The 14,701-nt window shown below is 44.0% G+C and overlaps 1 protein-coding gene across 3 annotated transcripts in view; it reads left to right on the forward strand.

Moving 5' to 3' along the window:
• KIAA0319L (KIAA0319 like) overlaps positions 1-14,701 on the forward strand; it is a 30,445-nt gene that overhangs the window by 11,933 nt on the left and 3,811 nt on the right. For 2 of the 3 annotated variants that reach the window (XM_059868471.1, XM_059868472.1), the window contains exons 5-19: positions 1,827-1,928; positions 2,758-2,855; positions 3,992-4,079; positions 5,086-5,178; positions 5,751-5,883; positions 6,745-6,973; positions 7,710-7,833; positions 8,382-8,514; positions 9,353-9,501; positions 9,805-9,956; positions 10,131-10,269; positions 10,595-10,754; positions 12,590-12,732; positions 13,706-13,828; positions 14,322-14,412. In XM_059868471.1, coding sequence (XP_059724454.1) covers positions 1,827-1,928; positions 2,758-2,855; positions 3,992-4,079; positions 5,086-5,178; positions 5,751-5,883; positions 6,745-6,973; positions 7,710-7,833; positions 8,382-8,514; positions 9,353-9,501; positions 9,805-9,956; positions 10,131-10,269; positions 10,595-10,754; positions 12,590-12,732; positions 13,706-13,828; positions 14,322-14,412 — 1,957 coding nt within the window. The remainder of the gene's footprint in view (positions 1-1,826; positions 1,929-2,757; positions 2,856-3,991; positions 4,080-5,085; positions 5,179-5,750; positions 5,884-6,744; positions 6,974-7,709; positions 7,834-8,381; positions 8,515-9,352; positions 9,502-9,804; positions 9,957-10,130; positions 10,270-10,594; positions 10,755-12,589; positions 12,733-13,705; positions 13,829-14,321; positions 14,413-14,701) is intronic. The other variant, XM_059868473.1, reaches the window with a different exon arrangement.

The raw sequence follows: 14,701 nt of genomic DNA on the forward strand, positions 1-14,701 counted from the left end.
TGCATGTGAGCATTTCATGTGAGGACAGCTGGGAACTAATGAGGATATCTTAGTTCCCAAAGTGAAGGCTGAGATGTGATGCAGGGCAGAGTCCTGGGAAGTGTTTTTCCAGTAGCCTTGGCATGCTGCTATCCATCAAATCGAGCAGAAATCTTAATGTGTGCTCAAAAAAGGGTGTAAGTGATTCTTTTCTGTCCCTGAAGTGTCACTGCACAGTTCAGCCGTGGAGAACAGTGCACTTGGCTGTTAGCCCATGCTTTGCTCTGCAGCATGCTGATGTTTCTGTTCACACTGGTATTTCCTAAAACAGACTGTTGGAAGTGCACCCAGGCCAAAGTGCCCTTTGGCAGCTCTGTTCCCTCAGGCAGGCTGTCAGCTCTCCCTGCAGGTCTGGCCACGCACAGGGAATGGCTTGTGCAGCTCGTGTGGTGTCTCAGAATTCACTTCATCCAGTGTGCTGAAGCATTCACAGCTGAATTTCTTTTGAATTTAGGGTGCCTTTCCCTTACAAGGGAACAAATGGAAAGGAAGGGAAGCACTGCATCCAAAGATGGTTTTGGCAGGAATCTCACTGGCTGCTTGTGCTGACAAGTTAATTTTTTTTTTTTTTAATTAAGGGCTTACCCCAACTAAAACTGGAAAATATGCTTTAAACACCTTCATTGGTTTGTCTGGGAAGACTAACATAGCCAGGGCCACCTGGTTTTGCTAACCAATGCAAAGATGATGTAAAGAGTAGTTTTTCCAAGGTTTTTTATCTGTTTGTCTGGATTTTGTTTTCATTATTTCCTAATGAGATCTGAATGCTTTTTGCCTTGGGACTCTTTGAAGGTGAAAGATTGATGGAGTATTTGAGAGGGAAAAAAGAAAGATGGTTAATTCCACTAGCTATTAAAATTGGAAGATAGATAAATAATAGATAATAAAGGTGGGAAAATAGCAGAATGTCTGAGGTCCTTTTTTCCCATTTTTTTAATTTGGATTTTTTGTGCATACCTCTGAAACATTGTCTTTGACAGGGTCAAACTAAAGAAAGAATATTTTCTATGCATAATTCCCTGGTCCAATAATAAAAAGACAAATATAAAGCAAATGGGAAGGGAAGAGAGAGATGAGGAGGCCAAGAGGTGTTTTTAAGAAATGTGTTGAACTTTCTGGTTATCTTAATGCTAATAAAAAGCTGAAAAAAATATGTCCCTGGCTATAGTTTTCAAGGTTACCCTGTAGTTTTTAAAAGGAACCTGTCAGTTTAATTGAAATGGAATGGCAAGAAAATTCTTGAGCGAGGGTAGAAAAGAAAATACAAATAGAAGGAGACCAGGTTTGTATCTTGAGCTTCCATACCCAGTGTGTCAGCTATGCAAGTTTAAAAAAATTCTCTTAGCCCTCAAGCAATTTTTCAAAAAAGAAATTCTGTGGATTCTTTATATATTTGTGAAGCTCTGGAATTGCAGTTTGGAAGTAGCAGTGTTTGTCTTGCTGTGCCGTGAGCCTGCAGCTGAGTTCTCTGCCAAAAAGCTGTCAAGTAAAACCCTGCTGGACCTGGGTGAGGAGACTCCCTGTGCAGGGCCCAAGGGCCACGTTTCAGCTCAGTACCTGCAAGGAGAGAGGTGACAGAGCAGTTTTGGGCTTGTCTATAAATTGTAAATCCCATTAGTGCTTTTGCATTGACAAGGGGAGCCAAACCTGAAATGGGAGGGCTCTTGAGGAACAGGATGTTTACAAAATACATCATCATTTGTTGCTGGGGTTTATTCCATAAACTGAAACCAAGGTGGGTTTTTTTTCCCCCTCTTCCTCTCCAATTCTGTGTTTGTCCCTTTCAGCCATGAAGGAGCTGGTGGTTTCTGCTGGAGACAGTGTTGAAGTGACCCTGCCAAAGAATGAAGTTCAGCTGAATGCATTTGTGCTTCCTGAACCACCACCTGGTAAAGCTTCCCTGGGAATTCTGCTAAGGGCTTGGGATGTGAGAAGGCAAACAGTCATTATGTATGGCATGTAATAAGGGCAGTCTTGAAAATGTCTTTTGTCAGAGAGCACTTTCCTGTGGAAATTTTTCCTACTCAGCTATTGCCTTGTGCTTCCTCTTAGAGAAAATTGTGAGGCACAAAAAAATGGGAAGTGCTACAAAGCCAGTGGATTTGGGAGATTGTGGGAAGAGATGGCACATTCTCAGGGTGGTGTGTGAGGAGGAATTGGACTTTTAGCATCTATTCTTGATATTTGCTGATAGGAACTGAGCTGTATTAACAAGTGATCAAAATCTGAATTGGGGTATTTGCCTGCTGAGGAACACATTCTGTACCCTCCTCATTTCATCATGCAAATTGTTGGCAGCTATTTTTAAAGTTCTTCTCTTAACTCTGTCCACTGTGGCAGTGGGAGCTGTAGAGGCAGGTGTGTTCCATGTTGTGGGCAGCAGGGATTGATTCATTCCTGTTCAAAAATTGGCATTCCTGTGTCTGCAGGATCTGAGGATGTGATAAGGCTTTTCTCTCTTATTATCCTGGAGCTGTGATTGTTCCAAAGCTCTTTATTGCCTTGGAGGCTGAAAGATGGGTTTTGATTCCAGAGTAAATGAGTTTAGAAGCACAGATTGTCTCTTTTCCTGGGTATATTCCCAAAAAGCCACAGCCCAAGCTGTCTCATTTCTCCACAGTGCAGCAGAATGTGCCTTGTAAATGTTTAATACCTTTGCAGTTCTTTAGCATGGCAGGCTTTGAAAACAAACATCTGGACCTTTTCTTTTTGTTTAAGGAACTACATATTCCTATGAGTGGGAGTTGATTACTCATCCAAAAGACTACAGTGGAGTAATGGCAGAGAAGCACTCCCAGACCCTGAAGTTGTCTAAGGTAAAGCTTTGGCTACTTGGTATCCTGTTGTGTTAAATGCCAAGTGGAGAAGATGGGGACCCCAGCAGCCAGGAAAGACTTGTGTGGGATTTCAGGATGAGTAGGAAATTACATGATGGGCAGGCAGCCAACATTCAACTGCAAGCCCTCTTCTGAGGCTCTTAGAAAAAGGAGATTGATCTGGCATGAGGGAAGGAAGAAATTGATTTCAGGAGGGACAAGCTGCCTACAAGCAGTGTGACAAGGCACACACATGGCACAATTTAACAGTAACAAGGGGTGGGAATATTCCTGGAACAGTGTGGTAGTCTGCTTAGGTCTGAGCCTTGTACTGCCCACTGGAAGAGGGTCTTGCTGCTTCCATTAACAAGAGCCCTGCAATATCTTGTGGCATGTCCCTGGCTGCTGCTCTTAGACAAGCTCTGACAGGGAGATGGTTCCCAGTTCCTGCACGTGGGGATTCTTAACAAGGAAATGACTCTAAGTACTGTGAATATACAGTTCTGTACTTGAGACATTTCTTTGAGCAGCCTGGATTCTACTGCACTCAGAAAAAAAATCTACAGGCTTTAGTGAGGATATCATACAGAGCCAGACTTTGGAAAGGAGTGTGCAAGTCTCTGTCTGGGTTTCAGCCTTTTGGATATCAAGATTGTTATCCAGCACCTGGTCCCTCATCCTCTCATTTTGGCTCAGTAGTGGATGGTGAAGAGGTGACTGCCTGGTTCATTTCACCTAGAAGGAAAAGAAGAAACACTTGCATTTATAAAAATATGCAAGAAGAGATTTTCTTCTTGCATGCAGCTCTTTTCACCTCAAATGCAATCTGCTAGTTCAGATTCCTGTGGCCAGACAACCTGAACTAATCTCTGTTATCTCTCTTCTGTTTGCCTTTTGTTGCTGGAAAATAAAGCTTGACTGTCAATCCTGTGGCAGAGAGAAATACAAAAGTTTTATAGCCATTGTAAACTAAAATATCTGTAATGCCATTTTGGCCTGGAAACCCTCCTTTGCAGAGGGTTGAAGCACAATTGCCTGGGTGCTCCTGTGCCAAAGCACAGGAAATTGACCTTCCAATAGGTCCTGACAAGGTGCCACCAACCTGTAGGTAAATAATCCTTTGTGTTTGTTTCCAGCTTACTGTTGGCCTGTACGAGTTCAAAGTCGTTGTGGATGGGGAAAATGCTCATGGAGAGGGATATGTGAATGTAACAGTGAATCCAAGTGAGTGCTGGGATTGGATTTTCCTTGACTTCACCCATCTCTGACAAGCCAAGGCAGCTGTACCATGGGGTTAGATTATTTGGTTTGGTGTGGTGATAGTTCATTGTGCTGTGAACTTGCAGCATGTGTGTATACACACACACACACACACACACACACACACACACACATATGTAAATCTTAAATAATTTCCTGAGATTGGAAGCTATTGCTAACACACAGCTATTTTTGCTCTACTGTATCAAACCAACCACTTGATAAAAGGGCTCTAATCCTGCTTGGGAAGTGCTCAGCAAACACCTCACCCTGAAAGGCCACTGCTTCCATAAAAACTTGCTGCAGTCTGACAAAAAGCTTATAGCAGCAGGAGCAAAAACTGAAGAGAGGCCAAAGCTTTGAAGCTCCTTTGGAGGTTCCTTTCTTTCCTGTCCATAAGGAATATCATTCCCAACCAGAGGCAGGTTAAGTCAAATCTCATTCCCTGTTGTAAGACTTGGTTTGCAGATGAGCTGGTGGAGATACAGCATCTTGTGCTGCCTCACTTTTAAAAGTGGCCTGTGTAGAGACAAGCACAGGTGTCAATAAAACCCCTTCAATTTGCAGTCTTCAGCAAGACTTCTTGTACAAGCTTTGTGGGCAGAGAAGGGCTCTTACACTCCCTAAGTTAGCAAGAGTCTGTGGCTGGTCATTTCCTTATAAGCAGTGACTTTGCAGCTGGCAGCATGCACCAAAATCCTTCACTTTTCAGAGCAGCAGCCACACTGTGGCAAGAAGCTGTTGGTGCTTGACCCAGTAGGGGAAAACTGATGCAGTGCAGCCTTCCCAGAGCACTGATGTGCTGGCTCTTCACCTCCACACTGTTTGAACTCCCTTTTGGTAGCATTGATTCCCCAAGCTGCTGTAGAACGTGCTGGAAGCACAAATCACTGTTGCTGATAGTTTTGCAGTTCCTTGGCCAGGACTTTCTGCCTGTAGTGTCATGGTAACAGCTGGGTTGTTGTTGCAGAGCCCCGGGTGAATCAGCCTCCTGTTGCCATCGTGTCCCCACCGTTCCAGGAGATCTCCCTGCCAACCATTTCCACTCTTATCGACGGCAGCAGTGAGTACCTGCAGGTTAAATGCAGCATCCAGCAGGGGGCTTTGTGTTTGGTCCTGGGCTGGCCTTTTGCATAAAGTTTAAGAGAAACAGTGGCACTGTCAAACACAGTTCAGTGAAAAGAATTAGCCTCTCTGGCCAGGAGAGCAGAGCACACACACCAGCACCTCTCCATGTTCCTTTTGAAGGGCACTGGCCTGAGCCAATCTCCTAAAAAAGGAAAAGATCTGGAGGTTGCTGCTCAGAATCAAAAAATTATTACTGTCAGTCAAAATTACTGGGCTCTTGGCTAAGCTTCAAATGTGTAAGTTACTGACAGGACACCTTGAGTGATCCTGGCCTGCACTAGGGTTTTTCAGGAGTTCCTTTATACAAATTCAGGTTGTCATAGCCCCAGCTAGCATTGATTTGTTACAGTCTGGGTGTCTGAGAATAACAGAGACTCTGGGCTTCAACCAAAAATACCTTTGCCCACTAAGCCCAGGGCAGAAGTTGGGACTGGCTATTTGGAATCTGTGAAGCAGCATTTTCCAACTCCTTGTGTGTGTGTGTGTTTTCCTCCATTACTGAAACAGAAAGCACTGATGATGATAAAATTATCAGCTACCACTGGGAAGAGCTGAAGGGTCCCCTGAGGGAGGAGAAGGTTTCCAGTGACACTCCCATACTGACACTGACCAACCTGGTACCTGGGAATTACACTTTCAGGTAGGTCACACCTGGCAGAGTCCATCAGTTCTCATCCCTTAAGAGTGAAATGTTTGAGATTCCTGAAGTGTTAATCTGGTTTTAAAAAACCCAACACAAAACATGGAAAGAACTCCATTTTGTGATGTTCCCTCTCTCCACTCCTACACTTTCAAGTAGTTTTGTAGCTTTGCACTTCAGCAGAGATAAGCTGTCCAGCTACTTCTTATTCTTGACTTGTAGCCCTGGTTGAGATGATGGCTGGTCTGTCAGTGCTACAAAATGTCTCTTGAAATGTCAAATCCAAACTCTTTGGGTAGAGGCTTAGGAAGAAATGCAGTCTTCAAATCCAGTTTTTAAATGCAATGTGTTTGTCTCAGATAAGTGAATGAGGTCTAATGGGTTGATGCACAGCCTGGGCAATAAGTGGTAGCTGATTTTACTTTTGTATTTGTCCTGTGTTTTTCCTTTGGTCTGTATTTTGGTGTGATGTCCATCACTGCATCAGCAGATCTATTTAAAGTAAAATAACCTGGAGTACCTCTTACTGATCACTGCTTTCTTGTTAAGCAGTTGGCATGAACTAATCAGATCCATGTTCAGGTGTAGATTTAGCAGAAAGCATTTGTGTTTTGTGGTACCACCCTCCCTGAGGAGATGTGCTGTGACCAGGCCACTTGTGGGTTAGTAATGCACTTCTGTGTTTCACCTTGGAAATGGTTGTTAGATTTCAAGTGAGAGATGGATGTGGCTGTTGAATTCCTTGCATCACTTTGAGGCTGATAATTGGACATTTGGGGGAAGTTTCTATTCAGAACAGGCTGTGTTCAGCTCTGGTCCCCATCACTCTTCAGTGCTTTCACTTCTATTTTCCCTCTTCAGTCTAACAGTCGTGGACTCAGATGGTGCCAGCAACTCCACCACTGCCAACCTGACTGTGAAGAAGGCAGTGGATTATCCTCCAGTGGCCAATGCTGGCCCAAACCAGGTGATCACCCTGCCCCAGAACTCCATCACGCTCTACGGCAACCAGAGCACGGACGACCACAGCATCGTCAGCTACGAGTGGCTGCTCAGCCCCAACAGCAAAGGGAAGGTGATGGAGATGCAGGTCAGTGTCTCCTGTGTTCCATCTGGATTGCTCACTAGCTGGGATTTTATCTACAATCAAACCAATTTTAGTGGACTGTTAGCAAATGTTTTTTAGAATCCTACAGAGCGAATAGGTGATGATTAAGTATGTGCTTGAAGATAAATCCTTGTGAAGCTGGTGTTGGTTTAGTGGCTGAGCTGGTGCACCAGCCTCACCACTGGCATCCTGTTCCTTTCTTGGGCAATGCAGTTTTAAATCCTGCTGAAGAGGGGGGATTGAGAGAGGTGGGAAGTTTAGAGCTGAATCTTGGAGTCTAAATTTTGCTGATACTGGCCAGACTCTCCTCAGTGCTAAACAGTAAATGCTGGAACTTGTTTCTATGTCATCATTTTTCTTTTAAAGATTATTACTACTGTCAAATTTATAGAATAAGAAAGTCCATGAATCAGGTTCACAATGTGTGGGATTTGCACATGGCTCCCCAGAGATTTTACTGGAGTTGGGAACTACTGAATCCCCAAAGATCTGCTTGTATGGCATTACTCTTGTTATGTCCCACAACAGTGTCCTTGTAGTATGCATAAATTTAGCTGCAAGAGCTTTGCTGAGTGGCACAGACTCCTGCTCCCATAGCAGGAGTTGGTAATAACCCCCCTAAAATGTGCTGGTAATGGTTACTTTAGAATCAGAGCCTTCTGGTCCACCCTCATCTGCATGAGGATCGTTTTTAATCCATGAATATCTTTTCTCACAGGGTGTGAGGACACCAGTCTTGCAGCTCTCTGCAATGCAGGAAGGTGATTACACCTACCAGCTCATAGTGACTGATTCTGCTGGGCACCAGTCCACTGCAGAGGTCACTGTGATAGTCCAGCCAGGTAAGCTGCTTTTACCTGCTCTTGCTGCTTCCCTTTGAGAGGTTGGAGGTGAGCAGCAATCTGTCAGCAACCTCTGGATCTTATGAAGACTTTCAGAAAAGCTGCTCTGATTTAGGAACATTCTGGGCTGATATATTGCTGATAAATGAGCAAAAGAAAGCTTGTAGGAATATTACCTTTGTGGGCCATGCTCTTATTTTACACAATGTAACCTAATTGATATTTTCCTACAATAAAGGCAGGATTGTATTTCCAAACAGCTGTGTCTGCCCACAGTTCTGGGTCCTGGGGCAGGGGCAGGAAAAGTGGAGCAGTACTGAGAGAATGAGAGCAAAAATCAGAACTCCTAGTTTTCAGTCTCATTTTATTGCAGATGTGTGAATAAAATACTCATTGGAATTCTTAACTGCTTTCTTTCAACCTCACTTTATCTGAGTACAAGGTAGTGGGCAAGGGATGTACTGGAGATCATGCAGAAAATCTTAATGGTGGTGTTTTAAGCTTCACCTTTATGGTGAGTGTTTGAGAAATCCTGCATTCTTTTCCAGAGAACAACAAGCCCCCAAAGGCAGATGCTGGTCCAGATAAAGAATTGACTCTTCCTGTGGACAGCACCACTCTAGATGGCAGCAAGAGCTCAGATGACCAGAAGATTGTCTTCTATCTTTGGGAAAAAACACGGTGTGTATCACCTTCCATGTTCTTGTGTATCCAAGTCTTTCATTTAAAACACCCCCACACCTCCCTGGTGTTCAGTCATGGTCACATGGGGCCTGACAAGCTTTACCAATGACCTGAATAAGACAAGGATTTATGTTTGATTGGAGAGAAGTGGAGTTTTCTTTGGGCATGAGAAATAGCTTTGCCTTCATCTCTAGGCCTGGCTCCCACTCTGAGCATGGTGTGGCTCAGCTGTGTTTCCATTCACAGCAGTGGAACTTGGGCTTGGTCTCTTGGAGAGACTGACCCTTGTAATCAACAACAGCAGGGCCTCCTAACTTGATGCTTTTGCACTTTGTTTAAAGGAGGCAGAGTTCTGTTCAACTCTAAATTCCCTGAAATGCTTTAGGGAATTCAGGAAAAAGCTTATGAGCAACTTGCAGTAACTTTTTCTGTTTGTTAATGCAATGTCTGTACAAAGCCCTAGAAATGAAGGACTGTCATTGCTTTGCACCTTTATTTTAAACAAAATTGGCTCATTGTGCAGTTCACAAGCCAAGTTGCTGAAAGTACCACTATTTGTAAACACCACCTAAGTGCTGTTATCAGTTTTCCTCTGGTTTAAAATTAACCAAAACATTAACCTGCCAGAAATTGCACTTTTTGTTCTGGATCCTGCACTTATTCTTTAGATTATCTTGCTGTAACTGGAGAACATAATTTTGATTTTTATAATGGCCTATTATTTCCAGGCTCCTGTTTAGAGTGAGGTTGCCTCCAGTGCTCTGTGCAAAGTTTAAACTTATCAAAACCCCTGAAAAATGTCCAAAACTAACCAAACCCCTTGTGTCTTGGTTAGGGGTCCAGATGGTGTGAAGCTGGAGAATGCCAACAGCAGCATTGCCACTGTCACAGGCCTCCAGGTTGGGACATATGAGTTCACTCTGACAGTGAAAGATGAGAGGAACCTGCAGAGCCAAAGCTCTGTCAACGTCATCGTCAAGGAAGGTACGTCCAGCCACGAGCAGAGCTGCTCAGTCACAGGTTATCTCTGAGCAGTTCAGCAAAACCTGTGTTCAGAGACACAGCAAAAGTAAGGAATGGAGGGGAGACAATGTGGAGAGCACTGAAACGGCCTTGAGGTTTGCCCTTTTCTGGAGGAATGGTATTTTCAGCTTCATCCTGCAGTATTTCCCTTCTCTTCCCTGGGGTTAGACTGGGATTTCTGGAGTACACTGGAGATCTAATGCAGTAATTTTCGACTGGGCATTACAAGATCTTTCTTCAAGTGTTTTCTCTCTGTTTATTTAGAGATAAACAAGCCGCCCGTTGCAAAGATTGCTGGTAATGTTGTCATCACCTTGCCCACGAACACAGCAGAGTTGGATGGATCGAAGTCCTCTGATGATAAGGGAATTGTCAGCTACTTGTGGACCCGGGACGAGGGCAGCCCTGCAGCTGGGGTGAGCTTTCTTTTGTAAAGGATCACAAAAATCAGTGCAAGGTAGTGTTGACAGCTCCTGAGGAAATACAAAGCTCCTTGTTGGGCTGTTACTCTGTCATATCCTGAAATATGAAAATATGTGGTGATGCTTTGATCCTTTGTTTCCACATACTTATTTTGTTCTGCCTTCCAGGAAGTCTTAAATAATTCAGACCATCATCCTGTCCTCCTCCTGTCCAATCTGGTAGAAGGGACCTACACATTTCACCTCAGAGTAACAGATGCCAAAGGAGAGAGTGATGTGGAAAGGACCACGGTGGAGGTCAAACCTGGTGAGTCTGGGTTTTGTGCTGTAGCACATTTGCCTGCAGCCCTCTGGATACAGTATACTGGTATTAAAATGTGTCATCTAGTCCAGTTTAGAACTGTAAACATCAAAAGTGTCAGGGGATGTGGTTGTGTTTTCCTGTGGTTTTTGAGGGCTGACTCTCACTGCTTCTGTTACCTGTGGAAGCCATACTTGTGTCCCTTCCCACAGTGCCACTCTAGTTCTGTGTTCAAATCAGAAACATCCTGGAAAGATAGCTAAAACCCAGCCTTGTGTCCAAGCTGCTAAATAGAAACTCTAAAGATCTGTACTATCTACATTCTCTCTAGATCCTAGGAAAAATAACCTGGTGGAGATAATCCTGGATGTGAACGTGAGCCAGCTGACGGAGCGGCAGAAGGGGATGTTCATCCGGCAGATTGGGGTGCTGCTGGGGGTCCTCGACTCAGACATCACTGTGCAAAAGATCCAGCCATACACTGAACAAAGGTGGGATTCATCTGGGAGGGTGCACAGCAAGGAATTGCTTGAGGGTTTAGAAAATCAAGGCCTTTTGGAAAGCAGGTTGGATCATTGGAACATGTGGAGTTGTTGCTTAGCGTTGATATTCCCGCTCGGATCAGAGTTGCCAAGCAGGTCTTGAGTATCTTTCCCCTCTGGAGATGGTGCATTGCCCTTGAAAACTGCTGCTGCTGATGTATTTTCACCTCAAACCTGTTAAATAAGAACAAATCTGATTTGTTTTTGAAAATTGTGGAAACTCTGTGAAGGGATGTTCTGCAGCTGGAGAGGTAATGGGGCTTGGTGCAGGAGTTTGCTGAAACACTCACAACACCCCAGAGTGTGTAACAATCCCCCTCACATTCATGCCAAGTTGGTAGCTCGTACAATCACAGACTGGACTGGGTAGAAAGGCACCTTAGGGATCATCCAGTTCCAACCACGCAGCCCCAGGCAGGGACATCTTCCACTAATTCTGCAGTAGCTTTATTGCCTACACAACTGCTTTGACTTAGTGTATTAAAAAATATTCTACATTTATCCTAAACACATGGGAGTTGGCTGCTGATCAGGGCTGTGTGTCAGGGTGGTATTGTCTACCTGGAGAGTGGCAACAAGCCATGACTGGAAATCAGTTGAAATGAGTGCAATATTGCACTTAGTTTTTATTAAAAGAGGAGTAGTTTTAAAGTATCTAAAGCATTGAAGAAGATTTAAGGGACATGCTTAAAGTCCTGCAGCAAGTCAGCAATAAATCTGCTGTTACTTTACACCTAGCTGAGTGCTCTGATGTATCGATTCCTTTGTGCCCACCTGGCCTGCTGTAGCAGGAAAATCAGAATTCATTGTCCATGCAAACCTAGAGAGCTGAGAACAGAGGAGCCAGCACTTTCTGTTGTAACTGTAGCTCTCTGTCTCTGCCATGAGCAAGCCAGTCGCCCCTGAGTAAGGCAAGTAAGGGATTCTTGTCATTAATGCTTCATCTGTTTATGTGTTCAAGCAGACAAAAGAGTGGGAAGTGTTATATAGGAGCAGAGATTGTATCCTGACAGATGGCTTTAAGATACCATTTTTACTTCCACTGTCAAAGTAACTTGTGCTGTTAAAAAAGAGCTTTTTTTAAAACCTCTGACTGTTGGTTTGTTCTTTTTCTCATACCCTGAGGGTTTCACTGGTATGCCATTGACTCATAAGCTCACTAGTGGTAATAAATCCCAAACATTCATGCATCCTTTTGTGAGTCTAAAGAATCCACAGGGCTCTGCAAGGTGAGCAAGCCATGAGGAACAAGTTCTTCTATCATAAAGTTAATGCAGTAAAGCTGCAGAATACAGAATCCTTCACACCTGGGTTGTTTTTGGGCTACAGCACTTGGTGCATTCAAACTCAACTCTGCAAAAGACTGTAAACTTCCATTGCCTGGTGCTTCAGCTCTGTGCTGAGCATGTAAATGGACCCTCAAGTTTCAGGATAGTAAAATCTCAGGATCCCACAGCGAGGAAGGAAGGAGAGTATGAAAACAGCAAGACCTTAAAGTTTGGGGATTTGATGCTTAGCATGAATGTGCAAAGATCTGCTTGAAGTGCAAATTCAAGAACAGTGCAGCCCTAGCTTGGAAAACATGAATGGATCAGATATCCTGAAGGGTTTTCTACTGTAGGTCCAGGTCTGCCATTACTGCTTTCAAACAGAGACAGAAGTTTGATCTTCAGATAAATTTGGGATTCTGAGTAAGTCCCTCTAATGACAGACTGAAGAGTATGGCTCTCCACCTGATATTTGGAGAAGCAGCAGATAATTCCTAATTTTTCCCTTTCTTCCAGCACGAAGATGGTGTTCTTTGTGCAGAACCAGCCTCCCCATCAGATATTCAAAGGACGAGAGGTGGCTTGGACGCTGAAGAACGAACTGAGGAAACAACAGTCAGACTTCCTCATCTTCCGGGCCCTGGAGATTAACACAGTCAGTAAGTGAGAGTCTCTTGGGACAGACTGAACATCTTTTACCTTCTTTTCAGCTGCCTGACAGAAATAAGGGTGCTAAAACCACCCACATGCCCACACACTTACACTCACTGCAGGAGCTTTTATGTTAATAAATGGGAAACAGAAAATTAAGTCTGTTAGACTATTCACTAATCACTTATTTACCAATTAATTCTGTCTATTCACTATTCAACTTCTTATAAATAATTACTTGCAGTGTTGCTGTGAAGATAAGAGTTCACAAAACCAAAAGCAGATTGATACTTATGAAACTAAAATACAGTGTTAATGGACTATAGCCACTGAAATCAGTGTCATCCTGAAAACAATAAACTGCACATCTTGGTAGCTGTGAACCCACTCATTTCCTGTGCAGCACAAACATCAGTCTGCAAGAAATGTTCCTCTTCTATCATTATTTTACATCTTTACATTAGCACTGCTTTTCTTCTGTGAGATCCATCCTGTGAGGATCATTTGCTGATCAGTTAGAGATTTGAAACTAGAATTGTGTAAAGTAATTATTTTCATTACTTCCTGATCTTACCATTTTGTGGCCTTCAGAAGCCATTTGTCAGTTCTGTTTGGTGCCTCCAAAGGATCTGTTTGTTTCTTGTCTGTCTCACAGGCAGGGTTTGAATTGGAAAATCAAAACTTTGTTTAAAAACATTTACTTGCCTAATATACAAATTCCATAACTTGTATGTCAAAATGAGGATTTATTAGGTAAAATATATGTTGCTGGTGAAGTGGGATGTTTCAGTTTGGCAGGAAGCCCAGGTGCTTACTTTGCACTTCTCACCTCTTGTGATTACGGCTCAGCTATGAATGAGCTACAGAGGGGCCACATTCAGATCAGAGCCTGCAGGAGGGGTTGGCTGGATTGAACTATTTTGTCCCATTTTTGCCTCACCTGTGAGTCATTTAGTTCACCTTGCTGGTTTTGGCCCCCAGCCTGTCAGCTGAACTGCTCTGAGCACGGGCGCTGTGACTCCTTCACCAAGCGCTGCGTGTGTGACCCCTTCTGGATGGAGAATTTCCTCAGGGTGCAGATGGGGGACGGCGAAAGCAACTGCGGTACGTGACCCCTCCCAGGGTGGGCACCTTGGCAGAGAAACCTGTTTGAAACCCAGGCTGGGCACATGCCAGGCACCTGCTGTCTCCCCGTCGTTCTGATGAGGTGCTGACACCAGCACACAGACCCTTGTCTCACCTCTGGGCAGATGTTTGACAGGGGAGTGAGTCCCCTTCTCACCCTCCCAGTGGACACTCACTAAGAGTTGGGTCCATTCTGGCTGTATAAATCACAGCTCTCTTCTGTCATCTCTGTCCTGCCACAGGAGAGCAAATTTTATAAACCAGCACACCGTGAACACTGCCCAGCAAGTCCACACACTGGATCTTGATCTTCCCAAGGGGATGTGGTGGTGCTGCTAGTGGGGAATGCCAGCCTCTAATTCTGCAAAGAGGCAGGCTTTGCTTTTCCTTTCCCAAAAACAGTCCCCTAAAATGTGCACTGTCAATTGTATGAGGTGCCAAAATGTGTTTATCTCTGGGGTTTTGCTTGCAGAGTGGAGTGTGCTGTATGTCATCATTGCATCTTTTGTCATCGTGGTTGCCTTTGGAATCTTGTCGTGGATGGTGATCTGCTGCTGCAAGAGGTGGGACTGAGACCAAACCCCTGCTGTATCCAGGTTTCACAGCCAAGTGTCTGCAGTAGGAGGTTAAAGATTCATACCCAGCAGGTCATCTGCTGAGCCTTGGGATGCTGGGTTTTCTCACTTAAGTGTTTCAAGTTAAATGTTGAAGTTCCAGAACTCTGGGTTATGTTAAGAAGTGAAATTTGGATTAACCTATAAATGTGCAACTGAGCAATATTTTAATGTTTTGCTTTGTAATGTGAACATAATCCTAAATAGCAAGTGCTTTAGCTTTGAAGATCAGAGTTGT

This window comes from Haemorhous mexicanus, chromosome 27 (assembly GCF_027477595.1).
Source record: "Haemorhous mexicanus isolate bHaeMex1 chromosome 27, bHaeMex1.pri, whole genome shotgun sequence".
NCBI classification, from domain to species: Eukaryota; Metazoa; Chordata; class Aves; order Passeriformes; family Fringillidae; genus Haemorhous; species Haemorhous mexicanus.